At 36.6% G+C, this 20,159-nt stretch overlaps 1 protein-coding gene across 2 annotated transcripts; it reads left to right on the top strand.

Annotated features, from left to right (window-relative positions):
* Positions 1 to 508: 508 nt before the first annotated feature.
* On the top strand, positions 509 to 19,836 carry LOC105050023 (peroxisome biogenesis protein 5). Of its 2 annotated transcripts, XR_832935.4 has the most exons (16): positions 509 to 767; positions 3,140 to 3,271; positions 3,344 to 3,524; positions 8,519 to 8,712; positions 9,135 to 9,386; positions 11,566 to 11,688; positions 12,711 to 12,881; positions 13,398 to 13,588; positions 13,908 to 14,157; positions 15,189 to 15,273; positions 15,556 to 15,665; positions 16,013 to 16,237; positions 16,779 to 16,844; positions 18,951 to 19,045; positions 19,184 to 19,316; positions 19,408 to 19,836. XR_832935.4 is itself a non-coding variant. In XM_010929864.4 (15 exons), the coding sequence occupies exons 1-15, from the start codon at positions 648 to 650 to the stop codon at positions 19,260 to 19,262; spliced, it is 2,274 nt and encodes a 757-aa protein (XP_010928166.1). In that variant the 5' UTR covers positions 509 to 647; the 3' UTR covers positions 19,263 to 19,362. The 2 variants fall into 2 exon arrangements, 1 of the variants encoding a protein (XP_010928166.1); XM_010929864.4 differs by lacking the exon at positions 19,408 to 19,836 and having other exon boundaries at positions 19,184 to 19,362.
* The last annotated feature ends 323 nt before the right edge of the window (positions 19,837 to 20,159 follow it).

Raw genomic sequence — 20,159 nt, 5'->3', positions numbered from 1 at the left:
AAATTAAATATTTATATTTTTTAATTAGAGTAATAAGATAAAAATATTAGATTTTTTATCTCCGTATTCTAATCGGCGGACCGTTGCGAGTAGAGTACTAAAGTAGAATTTCCTACCAATTATATCGTTCCAGATATGCATTCCCCCGGCGGCCAACGCAAGATTCCCGGCTCACATGTCTAGGCGATAGCTCCAACCCAAACCCATTGTCACTAACACTGGTACACGATCCTGAGGACCTTATCTCAACACAACCAAATCACCAGCCATCCATCCGCTGCGGTATATCGACATCCGTTGCCGGATGATCTCAACCGTTTGATCAATCACAAGAGAACCACTAATCCGACGGCATGATTAAATAATGTGATACACAGGTAGGATGGTTTTGTTGTGGGACCCACTGACAACGAGGTGGGTTAGCTCAGTGACGGTGACCGAATCCCATCCCGCTTCGACCGCGGCTGGGAAACGGCTTTACGGCTGTCTCGTTCCCCTACCCCGAACCAGCGTTCTCCCGTCCTTCGCTGTGCGGCTCTCGTCGCCACGCGCCACGAAAACCATAAATATATTAGAAAGCATTCCAGAGAAGCAATCCGAAGTCGAGAGAGCCCCAGCGTCCGATAAAGTCCACTAGGAGGGCGGCGATGGCGATGAGGGATCTCGTCACCGGCGGTGCGGCTTGCGCCGTCCCTGGCACCTCCTCATCCTCGAATCCCTTCGGCGCCCTCGCAAACGCCATCCTCGGGTCGTCCTCCAAGGCTCAGGTACCCTCTTGTGAATTCTAGTTCAAAAACTCTTCGGTCGGTTCTTGCTGGTTGAAATCGATGAAACCTACTTGATATTTGATGTGCCATTTATTTGAAATATTGGATTTCTTGGAAAATTTTCAGTTCTTGGCTTGTTTACGCTCAACAAAGTCCAAATATCGAGTTGTTTTGCCGAACTGATAAAGCGTTCATCTTACCATCAATCTCTCCGACAAGCTGTTAGAATTCTTCCAAAAATCTCGCCATTTTCATTCTATCAGTTGAAGCCATGTAGATATTGGATCACACGAGTCTTTCCTTCCATGCCTCTTTGATTGACCAACAGACCTGTTTTTATGCACTGTTTAGCGGAAATCGTGTGCACCTTTCTGAGAAATCTATTGGCACCTTTTTTTTTGGACATAATAAAAATATTGTCATTACTTGTCTGAGCATTTACATTTTCCCTTGTTCATGCGAATTTTGAGTTTCTAAGTCAAGAAAAATGGATCACTGGCGCCATTTGCCATGTCGTACAGGGTACATTTAGTTTTTGCTTTATTCAACTGAATCATGGTGCGCAAAATCTGAATTTTAATTTTTATGGTTTCTTTTAGAACTGTTCCGAAGGACTGTTGCCTCATACCAGAAAATCCTTTAGATTTTATTTCTCAGCCTAGGGTTTTGGAATTAATTATCTACTTAAATTCTTGCTGGGATAACACAACCATATAGGAATCCTTAGCTTATTGTGAAATGCGTGCTATTTCATATCGCATTAGTCATGCTTAGAAGGGCAGTTGTCTTCGTCTTAGTAGCAGGACTTGTCTGCTTAGGGTTTTGTATCCACTTTATAATCATAGCAGGAACTTGTTCTGACACCTGCTTTCTAAATTCTTGCTTGTTATATATGTCTTTTTGAGACAACTGCTTCTTCGGTATCTAGGATCTTAATGCCTCTTAGTCAAGGTTTTGCATGATGGCAAATGTGTATCCTTACAATATATATATAGACACACACACACACACATGCACGCACACATGCACGTGCACACACATACACACACATACATACATACATATGCATGCACACACACACATGGAAGCGCATGCGCGCATGCACACACGGGCGCGCGTGCGCACACATGCACGAACACATGCACACACACGCACGTGCACACACACATGCGCACACCCACACACACATGCGTGCGCACACACACATGCTTGCATGCATGTACCAGTGCTATCAACTCACTGATTAATATCCTGCGTAATGCCTATTTGATTAGCTGCCGGTCATTCAGAAACTTAAAATGGTATGTATGTATTAGTGCTATCAACTCACTGATTAATAGCCTGCCTAATGCCTATTTGATCTGCTGCTGGTCATTCAGAAACTTAAAATAGCCCAATCAATCCAAAGATTGAAAGGCCAATAGGAGTGTCTCAACTTAGGACATACCTCTGCAGCTCTTTTGCCGAAGAGTTATATCTTTGGGTTATTTAGGGAAGCGTATGTTCCTTGAGCTGACTTGCATGCATGAGTTTTTCTGTCTACTCACCATATTAAATAAAGTGTCGTGACAAAATGAGAGGAAAGAAAAGACCATGTTTAAATGTTTTGATATGGTTGACTTGTGCAATGCGATGTGTGATTAACACAGGTGAAATTTGATTACTGATTGGGCTATAAGCTTGCTAAACTGTTTTCTGGAGACATTTCCTGGTTATTTGATTATTTAAATTTTGGTCAAAGAAAATGTGTTCTTGCCTCCTTAAGAGTAGGGAAGAGCAGTTCGAAGATAAAAGAATTTTAACATAGTAAATGCTCAACCTTTTCAACATTGATCTTGTTGGACATCTTCTATAAATCTTTTCCAACTTTAGAATACAGGTACTTGTCAAGTAAACACAGTTGATAGTGGTTGTTTAAAGATTTTGATATGATTGACTTGTGCCATGTGATGTATGATTAACCTTAGGCGATATTTAATTACAGAATGTGCTATAAACTTGCTTAACTGTTAGCTGGAACACGTTTCCTGGTTACTCGATTGTTTAAATTTTGGCCAAGGAAAATGTGTTCTTGTCTTCTCAGAGGGGGATAAGGAGTTTGAAGATAGTTAAAGAATTTTAACGTTAGTAAATGCCTAACCTTCTCAACCTTCTAGACCATGGTCTTGTTGGAAATCTTGTATAAATCATTTCCAACTTTAGAATATGGGTGCTGGTTAAGCAAACATAGTTGATAGCAGTTGATGGAGTTTTCATTGCTCTTCTTGCACATCTATGAATACATGAGTGCCCCTATATAATTCTTTAATTTTCTCTCCTTGTTTCTCCTTCCCTGTTCAGTCAGCTGATCCATTATCTATTGTTTTTAACAGGAGTTGAAGGGACTTCCTGAAACCTCAGTTAATGTCCCCGGTCCCTCTTCTGACTTTAGGCCTGAAGCTCCTTTGACAACCATTCCGGGGTCAGAATATGAGAACCAACAGCATCAGCAACTGGATGCCGGGGTAAAATTTTATCTTTTAAAAGAAAAAAAATTAATATGTTGAACTTCTCTAACTGTAACTAACCTTTCACAGAATTCTGAATTCCTATATGGCTTCCGCTCTGCTAATCATGGCCTTGAAGATGCTTGGGATGAAATCCACCGACCTTCAAATCTTCCCCATGCTCGGGGCAGAGAAAGTGAATCTCACTTTGCTGAGTTTGAGCAAATTTACAACCATAGTGGCAATTCTGTCCTTCAACCCACTTGGGATGGTATGCTTTCAGATCTGTTTTTCCTTTATTATTACTATTACTGTTATTATTATTTGTGTAATCCATGCTATATGTCAGCAGTTTTAGCTGGTTTTATGCAATTTGAAACAAGTTCAGTTGGCTAAGCAATGCACAAAATTGATCCTCTGTACACTTTAAGTTGCATATTCCATTTTTCTTCTGCCTAATGTTTTTGTCTGCTATGTCCTTAAACTACCTGCTCTTTTAGGCAGGAAATTGCCTCTTTAAAGTTTGCTTATCGAACAACCTGATACCTCATGGTAGTTTTATCTGTACACTTTCTCCACTATATTGCTATATTTGCAATGTACCAACCTTAGGTTCTTTCAAGGACAAATTGATTTTAGCATGATATATATTCTTTTACTGCTTCTGGTTATAACTTGCCAGGTCTAAATGCTTTAGTTGTTTTAGTATGACATACTTAGCAAAGAGGATGTGTAATATGGTTATTGCTTTCTGTAATGGAAGTTGTAAGACAAAAATGTACTATAAATCTAGAATTAAGATGGATTGGTTTAATCATTTTTGATGAAGCCATCTAAAATAAGTATTAAAAGTTTAAACATAATCTACCATGTGAGTGCTTGCTACTGAAGGCAGTATAAAAGTTGTATTCTTATACTTGATTGAGAGATGAAAGCCTTTGCATTTTATTAGTTTGGATTAGGTCATGATTATCATGTTACCTTTGTAAAAACAATAGGGAAGCAATCAAAATTAGCTGACAAGATGGTGAGAAGCCTTTCTGAATCCACATAATGGGTTGGATTTTAACCACTAAAGGATGTGAAGTTTCACTCAGATTGTTTCATAGAAATTATATGAAGTTCATATTACTTCACCAGAATATGTCTTCACTGTTGTTTCCAAGTCATTCATGATTCATCTGCACCTAAATCAATAACATTCATTTGGATGTTTAAGGTTCTTATTTAGGTGCACAACCAAACTAACAATTCAGATATGGTACTTTTATTCCTTATATGATTCTTGTTGGTGACGCTAACAAGCCAAATAATCTTTTCTTTTTTAAAAAATTTAAAATGGTTTGATAAATATGGACTTTCTTTATTTTATGCTAATTGGTGTATCTTTTGTTATTATTGGCTTGATAATCTTAGGAAAAGGAAATCTGGAAGAATAATTTGAGGACAATATGTTGGGATATATGAGTAGGCCGGAACAAATTGCCACGTCAATGAAGAGCAAAATTGTCATCTGTGAAGCATTTGGGGATATTGACGGCATAGTTGTCAGGTTGGGAAATGAGTGCTAGAAACCATATGAGAAACAAGAGAAGGAAATGATTGATAAAAAATTGTATAACTTGGGAAACATGAAACATTTGTATAACATTACAAAAATCTTTCATGTACTTAGTATAAGAAACAAGAAATATATCATATAAAGTGTAACAAAAAATTAAAATCTCTATCCTAATCAACATTCTCTCCTTCCCATCTCCTTAAAAATCTCTACCAAAAAATTAACAAGATTAGTTGAGGTAAATCCATAAAAAAAAATTCTTGAATCTACGGGAGGGAGGAAAGCCCAAAGTCCTGCACTTATGTATCCTTGCTCCAATTGTTGCATACACACATAGATAGATAGATAGATATGAAAAACCCAAGCAGAATTAAAGAAGGGAAGGGAGAATGAGATCATTTTTTTCCTCTCATATGAAAAGCCCAAGCAGAATTAAAGAAGGGAAGGGAGAATGAGATCATTTTTTTCTCTCATCTGAGTGGGATAGGTAATTTACGAAAATGTGAATTCTATGCTTCTTAAAATGCAATTCACACTTGTTTCTCAATTCAGGTTCCCTGGAAACCCCTCTTATAGATATGACAAACCCAAGCAGAATTAAAGAAGGGAAGGGAGAATGAGATCATTTTTTTCCTCTCATCTGAGTGGGATAGGTAATTTTTGAAAATGTGAATTCGACGCTTCTTAAAATGCAATTCATACTTGTTTCTCAATTCAGTTTCCCTGGAAACCCCTCTTAGAGTGGGAAACATGTTTCCCAACATCAATGATTGATGGATATTTTATATTTGTTGTTTCTTCATAGATCAAGGCTAAATATCTTGGTGTTTACTGGATAGAATTGGAAGTTATGACTAAGGTGAGCAAGTCTTCCTTGGGATATAACCGAATTATAATTTCATGGAAGCTCATCAGTACCTATGTTGGGTGGGTGGACAAATTGTGACATCATACACTCATTTTGGTAATCTGGATGGAGTGGTGGAAGACCTCTAGGTTATGGGAAACTTTCATGAAAACTAAAGAATTCAGTGAAGTTTTTACTTAATGAAAATATAGTGGAAGGTGACTGAAGTTATGATACTGCTTGGCTACTAAATGGAAACATTCCATAGGCAGGGCATCTTCGAACTGTCAATGAGTTCATGTGCTTTCTTGCTAATAAGGGTATTCTAGATCATATAATGCTTCTATTAGGAAGATGTTGCCATAAACTTTCTTCTTTGGATTCTTTTGGCTCTTTTTCGTCACTTGCCATTTTTCCTTTAAATAAGTTCTTGCATTATTAAAAAGGATGATCACTAATCTTTAAAAGGTTTGTTGTGCTTAAATTAAGATGGATACAGCAATATCTATATGAGTTCAGTTTGATGGAATATCTTTTAGAAATCTTGGCCCTTTCAATGTCATGGGTGTAACTGAATATCCATTCCCTTTAGCATCATAGCTTACTGTGAGAGCCATGACAATTGTTAATTGGTATGTGGTAATCCTGTGTTTCTGCAGAATATCTTTCTTAAGGGCATAAGGAGTAGCAATGGAGAAATTACTTATTTGTATGTTCAGATGATTTGCAGAACATTTTTCTACATTAAGTGGCCACAAGATTGGATCTTCTCTAAATGATAATCTAGATGAATATGTGGATCTTTAATGGCATTAGATGGTTTGGGCCAATTTTTCCAATGTTGAAAAGGGTCCTTTGATCCAAGAAAGAGGCAGGTTGTAGTCAAAATCTTGCAGAATCTCAAGGATAGCAGATCATGTTGTCAGTTCGATCCCTAATTGTAGTAACAACCATGAACTTGAAAGATCTACCTACATCTGATAAGAACACACTATTCCTTCTGACCCACTTTGAAGTTTGAAGTAAACTATCTCCCTAATAACCTTTAAGCTCTCTGTCAAGGATTAATGTAGCCTACCAATATCTATTGCATAATACGTATTGTATTGGGTAACTGCATACATGGTGTAGAGGGATGTATCTTTTCATCCTGAGCACCAATCCATGCTGGCCTGCAGTCTGTGATGATGCATGCTGGATTGGCACAGATCAGCATCAGCTGATAGAAATCAATATTTTTCCATAAGCCATGGCATGCGACCACAATCATGCCAGTTTGTGATTTACATGGGGTTGGCACCATGGTACTTAATCCTTGCTCGCCAGGATGCTTTCTAGAGTGAGGAATTGTCTGTGGGAGATCAATTCTTTTCTAGAAATGCTGAAATTTCATTACCTTTCCCAAAATAAACCTACTTTTCTACTACTACTATGACAATAGAAAGGCCACTTACCTGACAATCGAAGGAATGCTTCCTCTGTCTATCCAAAGGAACATACTACTTGGGTCATGGAAGCACAACCACCTTGCTAACAATTCCAAGTAAATGGACCTCCCCTTGAAGATGATTTCTCACAATTGCAATATTAAAAGTTGAATAAAAAATAGCGAGACTAGGCAGGCTTAAATTATATAATAAATCGGTAATCTTGTTCTGCATCTAAAGAATTGTGCTCCCGAACTTTGCTAAATTGTTAACTGAGCGCTCCAAAATTGTATCCAAATATTTTTCTCATTAACTCATGATACCCTGTGGAATATCAATGTACTTTATTAGAAATTTATTTACCTTGTAGCCCAAGAAAATTCTAGGTCAAGGAATAGTAGAATCAATCACCAAATTACTTCAATAGACTACTTCATTGAAAATTTATTTTCTATTGAACTAATAGTAGTGGTAGGAATACCAATATACATATATGAAAGAGAAATTGGAGCCAGAGCCCAATCCAATGCATTAAGACACTGAATCAAGAGTGCTACACAAGAGCTTGTTGGCTATGTTGGAGTACTACGCAAGAGGTTATTATACTTCTTTTCAATGCATATACTTGTCATTGGAGGCACATTTTTCTACTGACTAGAGATATTTTTAATTGTTTAAGGACGATGTTGATAATATCCATAACCATATCCATTTTAATTTATGAATATAAACATGCTCATCAGGTAGAGTGCTAAAGTATATATGCTTCTATTCTGCACATATATGGATACAGATCAAAATGAGTAATATCTATATATTGATATATTATATACTGGAAAAAAATTGAATACAAGTAGTGTCTTCAATAACAAATATTGGATAGAGATTGCACAATTACTGCACTTGTGGTCCTTTTTGTTCTGAGTTAAATACATCAAATATGCTAAAAGTAGATCTATTGGATATATTGGTCTTTATAGGAAGTAATATGCATAACTAATCTTCTAAATGGAAATAAATTCTAAATATGTTACCGGTATAAGGAAAAACTGTTTTGTGATATGTTGATTATTGGATCTTTATATGTGTTCCAATATCTGGATAATCTGTAATCCTATCTGAACTATACATTTTTGTATCCGTATCTAGATCTTGTGGGAAAACAATTGCTACGTATCTGTATATTGACTGGATATACAAATACATATCCATGTCCTACAATTGCCATATATTGGAGATGGATATTGTCGGATTATATCTGATCTGATCTGTTTCAGCCATAATTTTCTTCCTATCATGATGCTGGAAGCTTTGGTGTAAAGCTTCTAGAACTATGATAAAACCTTATTGATTACATATTGGAAGAGAAGTGCAGAAACATACGACTTCTTAAAAATCAACATGATTTATATCACCTTTTCTCTTTGTAGGACCACCACAGAGAGTGTTGTCTAGTTTCTTGCATTCCTTTGTGGACAGTGGTCGTGCAGGTATTCCATTCCGTCCAGCGGTGCAACCAGTTCTTGGGTTGTCTGAAGGTGACAAACAGTGCATTCGTGATCGTAGCTGCATAATGGCTAGGCATATTTTTGTAGATAAAAGTGAAGAGTACATCAGCTCACAGGTTGGCTTGAGTCTCTTATTTGTGACGCATGATATTTATCGAAGTCATTGCTTTTAGTTTTGTGGGCTGCATTGAAAATTTCCAGGTTGGTTAAGTTGATCAGTCTGAAGTGCGTGCCCATATTTAATGATCATTCAATATCTACTTCGTTATATTGGCTAGATGTTCATATTCCTAACTGAACCATGCCTTAGAATGTGATTAGTGGCAACAATGAAAAGTCCTTTTTCTCTTAGCAAAAAAAAAGACCACCTTTTCCCTCTGTGTTACCTTGAAGTGCCCAGATGAAGTCATTTTTTTTATATTCATCTATTTCCTTTTGCACTTCATACTATGTTAATTGCTACATTAAGTTCTATGCCTTTTTTTTTTTTTTTCAAGGAAAAAAAATTGGATCTTATATTAATCAATGCCTGTCTCAGGTAAATGCATTGCTGCACTCTCTGGATATTGACAGTGACCATCGAATTAGAGGCCCCATGCATGACCCTTTTCCAGAGTTGGAAGAGTATTGGAATAAGTCTCAAAGTGGCTTGCAATCCAGGATGCCTAATTCTGCAGATAGATGGGTTACTGAATTTAATCAACAAAGGGAGAATGGCGACCCTGAGGCTTGGGCTTATTCTTTTGACGAACTACATGGTACTGATGCTTGGGCATCTGAATTTGAGAAGGTAGAGTCTCGTAGAGCATATAATTTGAATCACACAATTGGATTATTATGTACCGCCAAGGCCCTTAACAGAATGCCTTCTCTATTGTTACTGAAACATTCATGTATTAGTACATCTGGATTATTTATGATTTATATATTGGTGTCCTGAGACCAGATAATGGCATGGATATAGTTAGTTGGCGTATTTGGACCATAAAGAACATGGGATTATGCTCTGTCTGTTGGTAGATGCATCTATATAGACTTCTGAATAGTTTTAGGAGCCTTTTCTCTATCTTCTTTAGTTTCAAGATTGCCATATAGAGTACTTTTATCTCCCATTGATACAGGCCACTCGTGAAAAAAGTGAACAATCATATGTACAGGTGTTTCTGCTGCTGAGACAAATTGAAATTATATTCCTTTCTCTTTTTGAAATATTTCTTCTCTCTTTAAGATTGTCAAAAATTTGGAGGGAAGCTATACATAGTGTTTGTGGTGGTCCGTTATTGTAAATTGTGAGCATAAGAAGATGATACACAAAATGAAACTCATGAAAGATGCAATTTGCCTTGCCATACACGTTGATTCAGTAGTTGTTAGACTAGATAATGTACCTGGTTATAGTTAAGTTAGAAAGACAAGGTATCCCACTTGATTGGTTTGTTTACATTCTCCAGTACTCCACAAATCTAGTTGTGCATTTAGTGAGGGTCTGAGGATGGTGTTTCTGTGTATATGTTAGGCAACATGGATGCATTTCTTCAGGCATTCATTTGAAATTCTGATCAAAGTTTCAACTCAAATTTGCCGTGAATTAACTCTGCCTGGACTCATCTGAATTCTATAGGTTAAAAATAGTACTCTAACTGGAGCTTCACTGCCAAATTTATTGATGATTATGTTTAAAGATATCTTACTTGTAAGTCACCTAAATACAGGTGCTTGTTCTTGATATGGAATCTTCAATCTCCTCTTGCTCCCACTTGTCTAACATCTCATTCTTTCATTTGTTCCTACCTCTGGTTGCTAGCATGTCTATTTTTTATTCACTGCCTAGCTCCATAATTTCAGTGCGACTTCACTTCTTATCTAGATACGAGACAAATAAATCCTCCAAATAACAATCGTTTATCGACGTACGGAGTTTGAAATTGCATTAAGCATGGGTTCTACCTTTTATTTGCTGTTATCAGCTGCCCGTTCTAAGCTGGATCCTAATTCCACCAACTACTTACCCATATAAAATTACTTTTTTTTTTAAAAAAGAGAATCACTGGATACCAGCTAGTCATCATAGAACTTAATCAAATAAATCCTTCTTAAGTGAGGGCTACTAAAATTTTTGAGGATTGGTGCTTTGCCATCCGACGTGCAAAAGTTTTACAACATAGCTGCTTTCCAATTAGCAGATGCTTGAGATTATAAACTGTTTAGTTGTTTTTTGGATAAGAGTAGGTTTGCTGTTCCGGTACCAAACCACACACTGATGCTGTGATGATACAGTGTTGGTACACATGTTATGGAGGTTGGTTCGGCATACCAAAACTCATTATGCCTCCAGTATCGAGTCTCAATTTGGTGCTGGTATGGTATGGTATAACCTGTACACGGCGGTATGCATCAATATGGTAGACCTTGGATAAGACATGGTAATTGAAATTCTATCCTTTAGAGTGATGTACTTAATCTTGCAAATCTTGAAATGTTCTCCCCTCTTGGCCTTACTAAAACCAGGCAATCCCTGCTTAATAATAAAGTGATTTATGGGCTGTTTGGTTGTCAGGTTTTACTAAAGCCAGTTCAAGAATATCCTCAAAAATGAATTTTAGAAAGCACTTGTTTGATTGCTTTGCATAAAACTTTTTTCTGGTAGTTCATAAACCTGAAGATTGAGTTTTTCAAGAAACAAATTTCCCCATCTTTATAAAGCCTGCTCTACATTAATTCAGGTTCAATAATTATTTGTTTAACACTCATGGGCAACCAACAAGCCCTGAGTTCATATTACTTTGCACTTTTATGTGACATATGTTATAGTCAGTTGCAAGCTCATGTACTTGATTGTCAGGAAAATGCTTTTCACATAAAAAATTAAGAAAAAAAAATCTTTTATTTTTATTATTAGACAGCATTAAATAATTCACAGTTCAGTTTTAAAATATTGAGCTCTGCCTTGACAATGTCTTCGCTTACAGGAACAATCACAAATGGAATCATTTGGTCAGATAAGGGGTGGAAACATGTCTAATATTTCAGTTATGGAGCAGAGCCGTATGCTTGCACATACTTTAGCACAAAATACTGACCCAAAATTTCAGGTATGGGAGTGTCAGTTCTGATGTCTTTATAGAAAAAATTGTTGCTATCATCTTTCTATTTCAACTCTTCAATCTCAACAAATACCAAGATCACTGGGGTATTTGACGCATTGTGTTATGTAGCTGACATAACTTGGCCATGTTGTACAAGATTGAAAATTCAATTATATTTAGTAGAAATTTGTTTGAAGAAGGTTAGCTGTAATATTCAAATGTTGATATACTATTACTTTGTGCATATTATTGTTTGTGCTTTGTATTCTCTTGAGTTCAAACAGTTCAAAGTTCAAACATATGGTTAATGGGGTCTGTATTCTGTATGAAATGGAAGCCAAGAGCTTCATGTCTATCTCAATTATAAATGTCTTGAAATGTGACTACTATCGTGTTCATGTTTAGTGCTGCTTTACAATAACAAATGACTTTGTCTCTTAAAATTAGATGTGTCAGTGTGGGTGGAAAGTGCATGAGTCTGCTTGTGCTTTGTGTAACATACATATAGACACATATAGACATACATACATGCAGAAACGTTAATAGTGTATCATCTAAGGTTTGTTATACTGTACTGAACCGGGCGGTATGGGTGTGCTATACCATACTGGTTCAATATCAGTACATGGTATGGGGAGCGTATGGGCACTCGGTACACTGAACTGGCCCCATACTGACACAGTAACAGGTTGGCATTGAGATGGGGCTTGGTACCGTGACAGTGAACCTTACCATCATCAGTATGATATTATATAGGATTATTGACCAAGAGTAGGGTTGTTTGTAGCACCAAATATACGGTAGGGAGATCAAGCCTCAGCATGGAATGCTTCATACAATGCTGGTAACCTGTCCATATTGACTTTTGTTCTTACTAACCTTATAGTATTTCCAAGAGAAGAAATTACAAACTTAAAATGATTTTACAGCCTAGCGGGACACACCATCCTTTAATACCATTAATTGTTTTCCTTCAATATTCTTGTATCATAAACACCTGATGTTCTTTTTGCTTCATGATCAACAAGAATTCAAAGTTTCTCCAGTATGTTTCAAAGATGAGCCGTGGGGAGCTTATAGTTGATGAGAACCAAATCAAACCAGCTACTGGATCTGTTTCTGCTGATTGGGCCGATGAATATCAAACACAGTATAATTTTTCTCCTAACTCTTGGGCTGATCAGTTTGCACATGAACAGGTAAGTTATACGCTTTATTCATGATGAAGTATACTGTTATATTCTGTATTTGTCATGAAGAATACTATTATATTCTCTATTCATCATGAAGTACGCTAAAATATCAAATTTCCTTTTCTGAATTGTTCATAGGAGTATGACAGTATACTTTGTTGGTTTTTCATGTGCTCTGCTAGTGATGTTGTCATACTTAAAACCCTTTTTTTTTCATTTACACAATTTCATTTTTTTTTTGTCCTGTACTTTGTTAAGTCAAAGAGGCCAGGCCTTGGTGCCGCAGTAAGGTTGCTCCATTGACTTGGGTATGATGGGTTTGAAACACGGAAACAGCCTCTCCCTTTGGGGGTAAGGCTGCATATACTTGGCCCTTCCGAGACCTTGCAGTGGCAGAGCCTTGTGGATGGCCTCTTTTACTTTGTTAAGTCAAAGTTGGAAAAGTATGTAGGACCTCATGGTTTGAAATCATCAACCTCTTCTTGTTAGCTGATGTCTTATGTGCTACCAATTTTGGTGTAGCTTTCACAAGGAATGGATAAGTGGGTGGATGAGTTTGCTAAGCAACATCAACAGCAGGGAGTTGATGATCAATGGATTGATGAGTTCTCCAAATTGCATGTCCAAGACTGGGCAGAGGAATTTGGACAGCAGGTCAGTGAAGGTGCTCTCGGAGAAAATTCTGCAGATAATTGGGCAGATGCATATGATAAGTAAGTCTAATCGCATCAATTTCTTTTATAATGTTATGTGATCATGCTTTTAATAAATCATTGTGCATATGCTATGCTTACTAGCTTATTTACGAAAATTCAGTTTTTGTATTTGGCTATATAAGCCTTTCAATCTGAATTTGTTCTGTGAAGTGTTATGCTTCACTTTCTATGAAAGCCCATTTACCTGGAGATCTCTTGAACAGTTAGGAGCATGCATTTTGTTGATCATCTGTTATGGCATACTTTCCCGATTGTCTTGGATAAATTTCTGATTTTTTTTTTTCAATACATTAATCTTTTAATCTACTACTAATAGGTACCTTGATGAACAAGTACTGGCATCCAAGCAACAGTCCAACACTTCAAGCCGTGTTTATGTCTTTTCTGATATGAACCCTTATGTTGGTCATCCCAATCCTTTGAAGGAAGGGAAGGAGCTCTTTCACAAGGGACTTCTAAGTGAAGCGGTTCTCGCTTTAGAGGCTGAAGTTTTAAAGAATCCTGACAATGCTGAAGGATGGAGGTTGCTGGGAATAACACATGCAGAAAATGATGATGATGAACAGGTGAGACAATCTCCAACTTTTGAAAAGTTTCATCCTCCTTACTGTCCATTTACGATTTCTTCAGCTCAAAATCCTTTTTTTTAAAAAAAATTGTAAATAAGAGTAACACTGGTGTTATGAGATCCTAGAAACATCCTGAAATCCCTAAATGTGCGCTTCACCATTGGTGATGATAGCAGGTGGATCTCCTTGTTGGTGAATGTTTCATGAAATGAAGCATGATTATTTATCATGTACAGGATTTTCCTAAGCTAGTGAAACATTTCTTATTTTTGTACAGGGTTTTCCTGAAAGGAATGTTTGAACATCTTAGCATATGAGACATGTACCTCTATCAAATTTTGTGCTTCGTGTCCTCAAATAATCATCAGTATGTTTCAATGGTTCTGCTTTTGCAAATCACAGTCTCACTGCAGTAGCAAAATGTGATGATGGTTCATGAACCGCTATTGGTTGTCGGAATTGGTTATCTCAAAAATAAATGAAGCTATGCTTTACATCCTATTAAAAATTATGACTAGGTTGCATGAGGCTGGCCTTACATAGATGAATAAGGCTTGTTAATATGGGCTATCTTTTATATGATGTCAACTAGCAGCACTTGTGAACATGGAATACCTATCTGTACTAACTCCAAGCAGACATCATTACTAATTGATGAAATTTTAGGATTGTTATGCCATAATACTCTAGAATCTGCTATGTATTTTTGTGCACTAGACCTGGCAATAGATCTTTTAACAATTAAATAGGTCACTAAATGTTTGCTTGTGTCAGAAAATTCTGAGGTGGGAGTCTTATTGGACAATATGGTTATTTATGGATTATTTCAATGCCTCACTGCTTGAACCAATGAAATTTGTACCTTAGTGGACAGAATTTGAGATTGATAGGGATGAGAAGATGAAAATAAATGTTGAGATTTATAGACATGAAAAGCTGGAAAACCTAATGAAATTTGCTTCATTCTAGATATTGCATTTTGGGTTCTGATTACTTCAGTTATAGTAAATTAACTGTTTACATTTCAGGCTATTGCATCCATGATGCGTGCCCAAGAAGTAGATCCAACAAACCTCGAAGTGCTTCTTGCTCTTGGTGTGAGCCATACCAATGGTGAGTGTGACGCTTCATGAAATTGCTGTGTGCCACAATATTTGACTACTAGCTTATAAAACCTTAAGAAATTTCATTCACCAATTCTTCTTTGCATCACTAATTATTATCATTTTTTTGAATCGACACTTTTCATTCTTAGCACTTACGCTTGATTTTTTTCTTTTCTTTTGTCTGAACTCTACTTAATTGTATTACCAATCATGTCATTATAGAGACTTAAGATCATACCATTTTCCGGTCTAAGATTCTTTTTGATTCTTTTTTCCATGACATCTACAGAATTAGAGCAAGCAGAGGCATTGACGTTTCTTTATAAATGGCTTCAAAATCACCCACAGTATGGGGCTCTTACCCCCCATGAGCAAGTTGATTCTCTGTATTATGCCAGTGTAAGTACTCCAGACAATCACCTAAAAGTTCTTGTTGCCATTCTTAGCGAATTGACACCAGAGACAAGACCTTCAGTTTTTTCTGTTACAACCCTTATGCACAATAGTTTCGATTTGAGCAGTAGTGATGTAAATAACCATCCCTTAATTGCCTTCAATTTCTTGATTTTGATGGCTTCTGAAAAATAAAAAGTTAACATTGGTTTCTCATTACTACGAGACAGGAAGCAAGTTGTTTGGGTCCATCAACTTGCTCTATTAACACAGTTTTAAAAAAACTTAACTGATGTAATGAATATTGCATCTAATGTTGTTGATAAAAGAACTTACCATATTATTGATATCAGGTAGCAAGGTTGTTCAATGAAGCTTCTCAAATGTCACCTGAGGATGCTGATGTCCATATTGTACTTGGTGTGTTATATAACCTGTCAAGGGAATATGACAAAGCTATAGAATCCTTCAAGACAGCATTAAAACTCAAACCACATGATTACTCTCTCTGGAACAAACTTGGCGCAACCCAAGCGAACAGCATTCAAAGTGCAGATGCAATATTGGCATACCAACAGGTAGATTCATTATCTTTTCAAAGTAGCTTTACAGACTGTATCTGCTCAACAGATCTTTACAGATTCTTTTAAGTGAAAAAAGATGACCATGATATGTTCATTGATTTGATTTGTTGTGCTAATTAGTTGACACATCACACATTGCATATTGGTGTGCCTTATATGCTATCAGGCAGATTGTATTACTTGTTCAGATACTGACATTGTAAAACCTGCATCTGGCATGCATTGTGCAACTTTCGTGTCTCATTCAAAGAGTTGTCTCCATCATTCTTCTTTGGTTACAGCACTGTTACAAGAGTCGTAGCTGCATAGTTATTTACTTGTAGATGGTAGAATAGCACACTATTGTTTTTGGGAAATGCACTCAAGTAAATAGGCCTGCATGTTGCATTTGTTCAAATGAATAGTGTTTTTTTTTTTAAATATAAATTGGTAACAGGGAGCATTATGTTGTTTCCTTCTGCTTAATCTAGTGTGTGGTCTTTTGGCTTCTGTAGTGTTCTTACTTGTTTTCCTTCTTTTACCTTTCTCTTCTCAGGCACTAGACTTGAAACCCAATTATGTTCGAGCATGGGCAAATATGGGTATCAGCTACGCCAATCAGGTTTTTTCCCCTTTCAAAGTCAAACAACCTTTACCATATGGAAATTAATTTTAATTGTTTATTTCTGCTGTTAGCTTGGGAAAAGTGATGGCTTTTTCATTCATTGCTAGACATTATTCAGTGAATCTTAAGATGGTTTAAGATGGTTGAAAAATTGTCTTTTTTGTCTGTACCTTTTCTTTCGCATTACTCAGGCAGTTATTAGGCATTGCTTCTTGCCCTTTCCTTTGTTATTGGAGATTGCTCTTTGATTTTTGGCAAGATAAGCTGCCTTTGGCCAAACTGTGATCGCTTAACTATTTATGCTGTTATAGCTTATAGGCTTTCTTATCTATGTCCCTAAAATTAAGAATTAGAAACTAGATTAGGGATCAGTACTTCCTTTCCTGGGATATGCTACCTCTTTTGATTGGAAAAAGTGGGAAGACTTGAGCAAGACAAATTTGTCAACTTTGGTTTTCCTGTGTGCTGTTTCATGGTTACAGGAGCCTGTGAGGTGCGTTTGAGACTTCACATTCTCTTGTAAGCTAATGATCCATGCCTGCACCCATCTTGATCCTGGTGCTCATATCAGTTTAGGGCCACGTCGGGATGTTACTGCAACTCCCATCTTGACACTTGGATTGGCATCCCAGTGATTTACCATGTTGGCCTTTTTTTTAATATTATTTAGAGGTTTTTAGAGCTTGTTTATCAAAATTTAGGGTTTAGGCAGGGTTTCTGAGCCAATGGTTGGGACTTGGGTTTGAGGTGCCGGTGATAGATTGAAAATAATGGAAAATTAATAGTGAATTTAAATGAAACACTGCTTATCTATCATATCATGAACAAAAAGTCATGGATTTAAATAAAAGAACAAGAAAGCCCCTAGAAAACAACCATTGAAAGCAAGAAGTAAAAAGAGATGCGACAAAATTGGCATCCTAGTTAATTATCTGGATACTAGGCTGTCCCAAGTGTCAAGATGCATCAATCTCAGTCTGTCTCGGGTAGGACATGTAGGATAGGTCAGAACAACCTGATCTAGAGAGATTGGGGACCAGCTGTTTAATTTGATCTGGGCCGGTCAGACTAATCTGGTCAGATTGGGTTCCATGCGACATCTAATGCCTGATACTCTCTCATTTGCCTTGATGTCTCCATTTCTATGTGCCTTGTGTTTATCCCTTCTGTAAAAGAGGTAATTATGGAGGCAAGCCAGATTATTCTCATTATCATCTTCTTCTTTTCCTTTAGGAGCTTTTTGAATACTTGGATTTCTCATCCATGAATAGCTTATGATCAGCAGTTTTCAAGATAAAAAAACTGTCTAACAGCTTTGAGGAATGTATCACTCACAATCCCTCAGTCTTTGATATTAAAAATTCCACTATAAAGATGGTTTTAGTTCTCTGTAAAAATATAGGGATTTGGAAGCTTCTAGATCGACAGAATAACATCCCTTCCATAATTTCCTCTTTTGTTCTTACTCCAAGCAACACCACTGTACTCCCAGTAAGCCACGGCCAGTCTCCCTTCACCCCTTCTCAATACATGGTTATTTGTCAACCTCAATATTTTGCAGTTTCTTTAAAAAATTTTTGAGAAATGGCATGGCAAATAAAATTTCATTAGAATGATGATTGTAAATGGATCAAGTAAATGGATCAACAATATACCTTTATGTATGATTTCTTTTCTATGTAGTTCTATATAATTTGTCCCGGGCTTGCATACAATACTTGTACTATATATGTCCTTAGGGAGCATTCCTTTTCATAAATTTTCAAATAAGAGTCTTGCAACCTTTTTTAAATAGTTATAAACTCTATTCTTATGTAGTCCCAAAAAAGGGAAAACAACCTAGGTTATCACAATCAAATCCTATTTTTATCAAAACAACCTTTACAAAATCTTGCAATGCAACAGCCCCTATAAATTGTAAAGCAAAGCAACACTGAAGAGTAAAGGAATTGTAAAGTGTTTCAATTGGTAGAAGTCTGGAAATGAACAATATTGTTTATGATAGGTGAAATCATATTTACTTGTGTAAGCCAACTATTTCTGTTTATAGCTTGGCTTATAACATTTTTCACCCTTGCATGATTTCCTTCTTTGTTTGTTCAGGGTCTGTATGAGGAGTCCATACGATACTATGTGAGAGCACTTTCGATGAATCCTAAAGGGGACAATGCCTGGCAATACTTGAGGATTTCTCTCAGGTATGCTGCTGATAAGTTTCTTTCCCATATGCATTCAAAACTGGTAATGAAACCAATTTATTGAGATAAACAAATTTTTCTTTAGAGAGTAGACATACGGGAAAATTTTATGACAATATGCTCTTTCCATTTATACAGCTCTGCATCTCGGAATGACATGTTTGAAGCTTGTGATGCACGAAACCTTGATGTTCTTCAGAAAGAGTTTCCACTGTAATATGTCATGTACCATGTACCAAAGTCTTCAAAATTTTCACATGGAAAATAAAGAGTAATGTTCAAAACTGCACAACCAAGAGTGTGCTAATTTACACTCAGATTTTTGCCTTAAATGTTGATTCTGATAAATTTGCATTATCCAGTGAAACAAAAAACCGATGTACAATAAGATTTGAGGTGGATTGCTGATTTGGGTTTAGAATTTTGGAGGCTAAGCTTCAAAGCGAAGACCTGGAGGACTGCAATCAGCCAGAAGAGACGAAATGGGACTTTGGCATACCGAGAATAACTTAGAGAACCAGACAACATATACTGAGGCAGTATATAAATCAGAATATTGAATATTGTCAGATTACAAACTCACGTTATCATTGTATGAAGTCAGAGGGGCAAGAATCTCTTAGAAATGATTGTACGAATCTATGTTGCAGTTCATAAGCATTATTTTGTTTGACTAATTTTTTTTAAGTGCTGGTCCAGCATCTTAGGTGGATAACGGGTCAAAAAACTTTATGTTATTGTATGCCGAGCATTTTCATCCATAAAGAGAAAAAAGAAGAAAAAGTAGAGTATGTGCTGAGCTTCTCTGTGCTTTGACGTTTTAACAATGTGGCAATCCACTTATATTCAGTTTGATTCGACATAAGAACATTCAGGGTTTTATATCGCACAAGAATTTTCTTTTCTTTTACGTCTGCAATCAATTTCATATTTACAGCTATGCTTCTTGGAGTGACATATTTGAAGATTGCTATTTGCGGTACCTTGATGTTCTCAACTGGCTGCTTGGAATTATTACTTATAAATTGCTAATATTGGGGACATGGTGGCATTTGAATGTCCAAAGAAAGAAGCATGGATACATATGATCATATTGCCTGAAGCACATATCCAT

The sequence above is a fragment of the Elaeis guineensis genome, chromosome 8 (genome assembly GCF_000442705.2).
Source record: "Elaeis guineensis isolate ETL-2024a chromosome 8, EG11, whole genome shotgun sequence".
NCBI classification, from domain to species: Eukaryota; Viridiplantae; Streptophyta; class Magnoliopsida; order Arecales; family Arecaceae; genus Elaeis; species Elaeis guineensis.
The sequence above is the reverse complement of the archived record's forward strand: the minus strand, read 5'-3'. Positions and strand labels throughout refer to the sequence as shown.

Excerpts from the sequence above, each read along its gene's own strand:
- LOC105050023 (XM_010929864.4), top strand. The coding sequence starts at position 648 with ATGGCGATGAGGGATCTCGTCACCGGCGGTGCGGCTTGCGCCGTCCCT. Across the intron at positions 768-3,139 it reads GGTCGTCCTCCAAGGCTCAG|GAGTTGAAGGGACTTCCTGA; the intron begins GTACCCTCTTGT and ends TGTTTTTAACAG. Across the intron at positions 14,158-15,188 it reads AAAATGATGATGATGAACAG|GCTATTGCATCCATGATGCG; the intron begins GTGAGACAATCT and ends TTTACATTTCAG.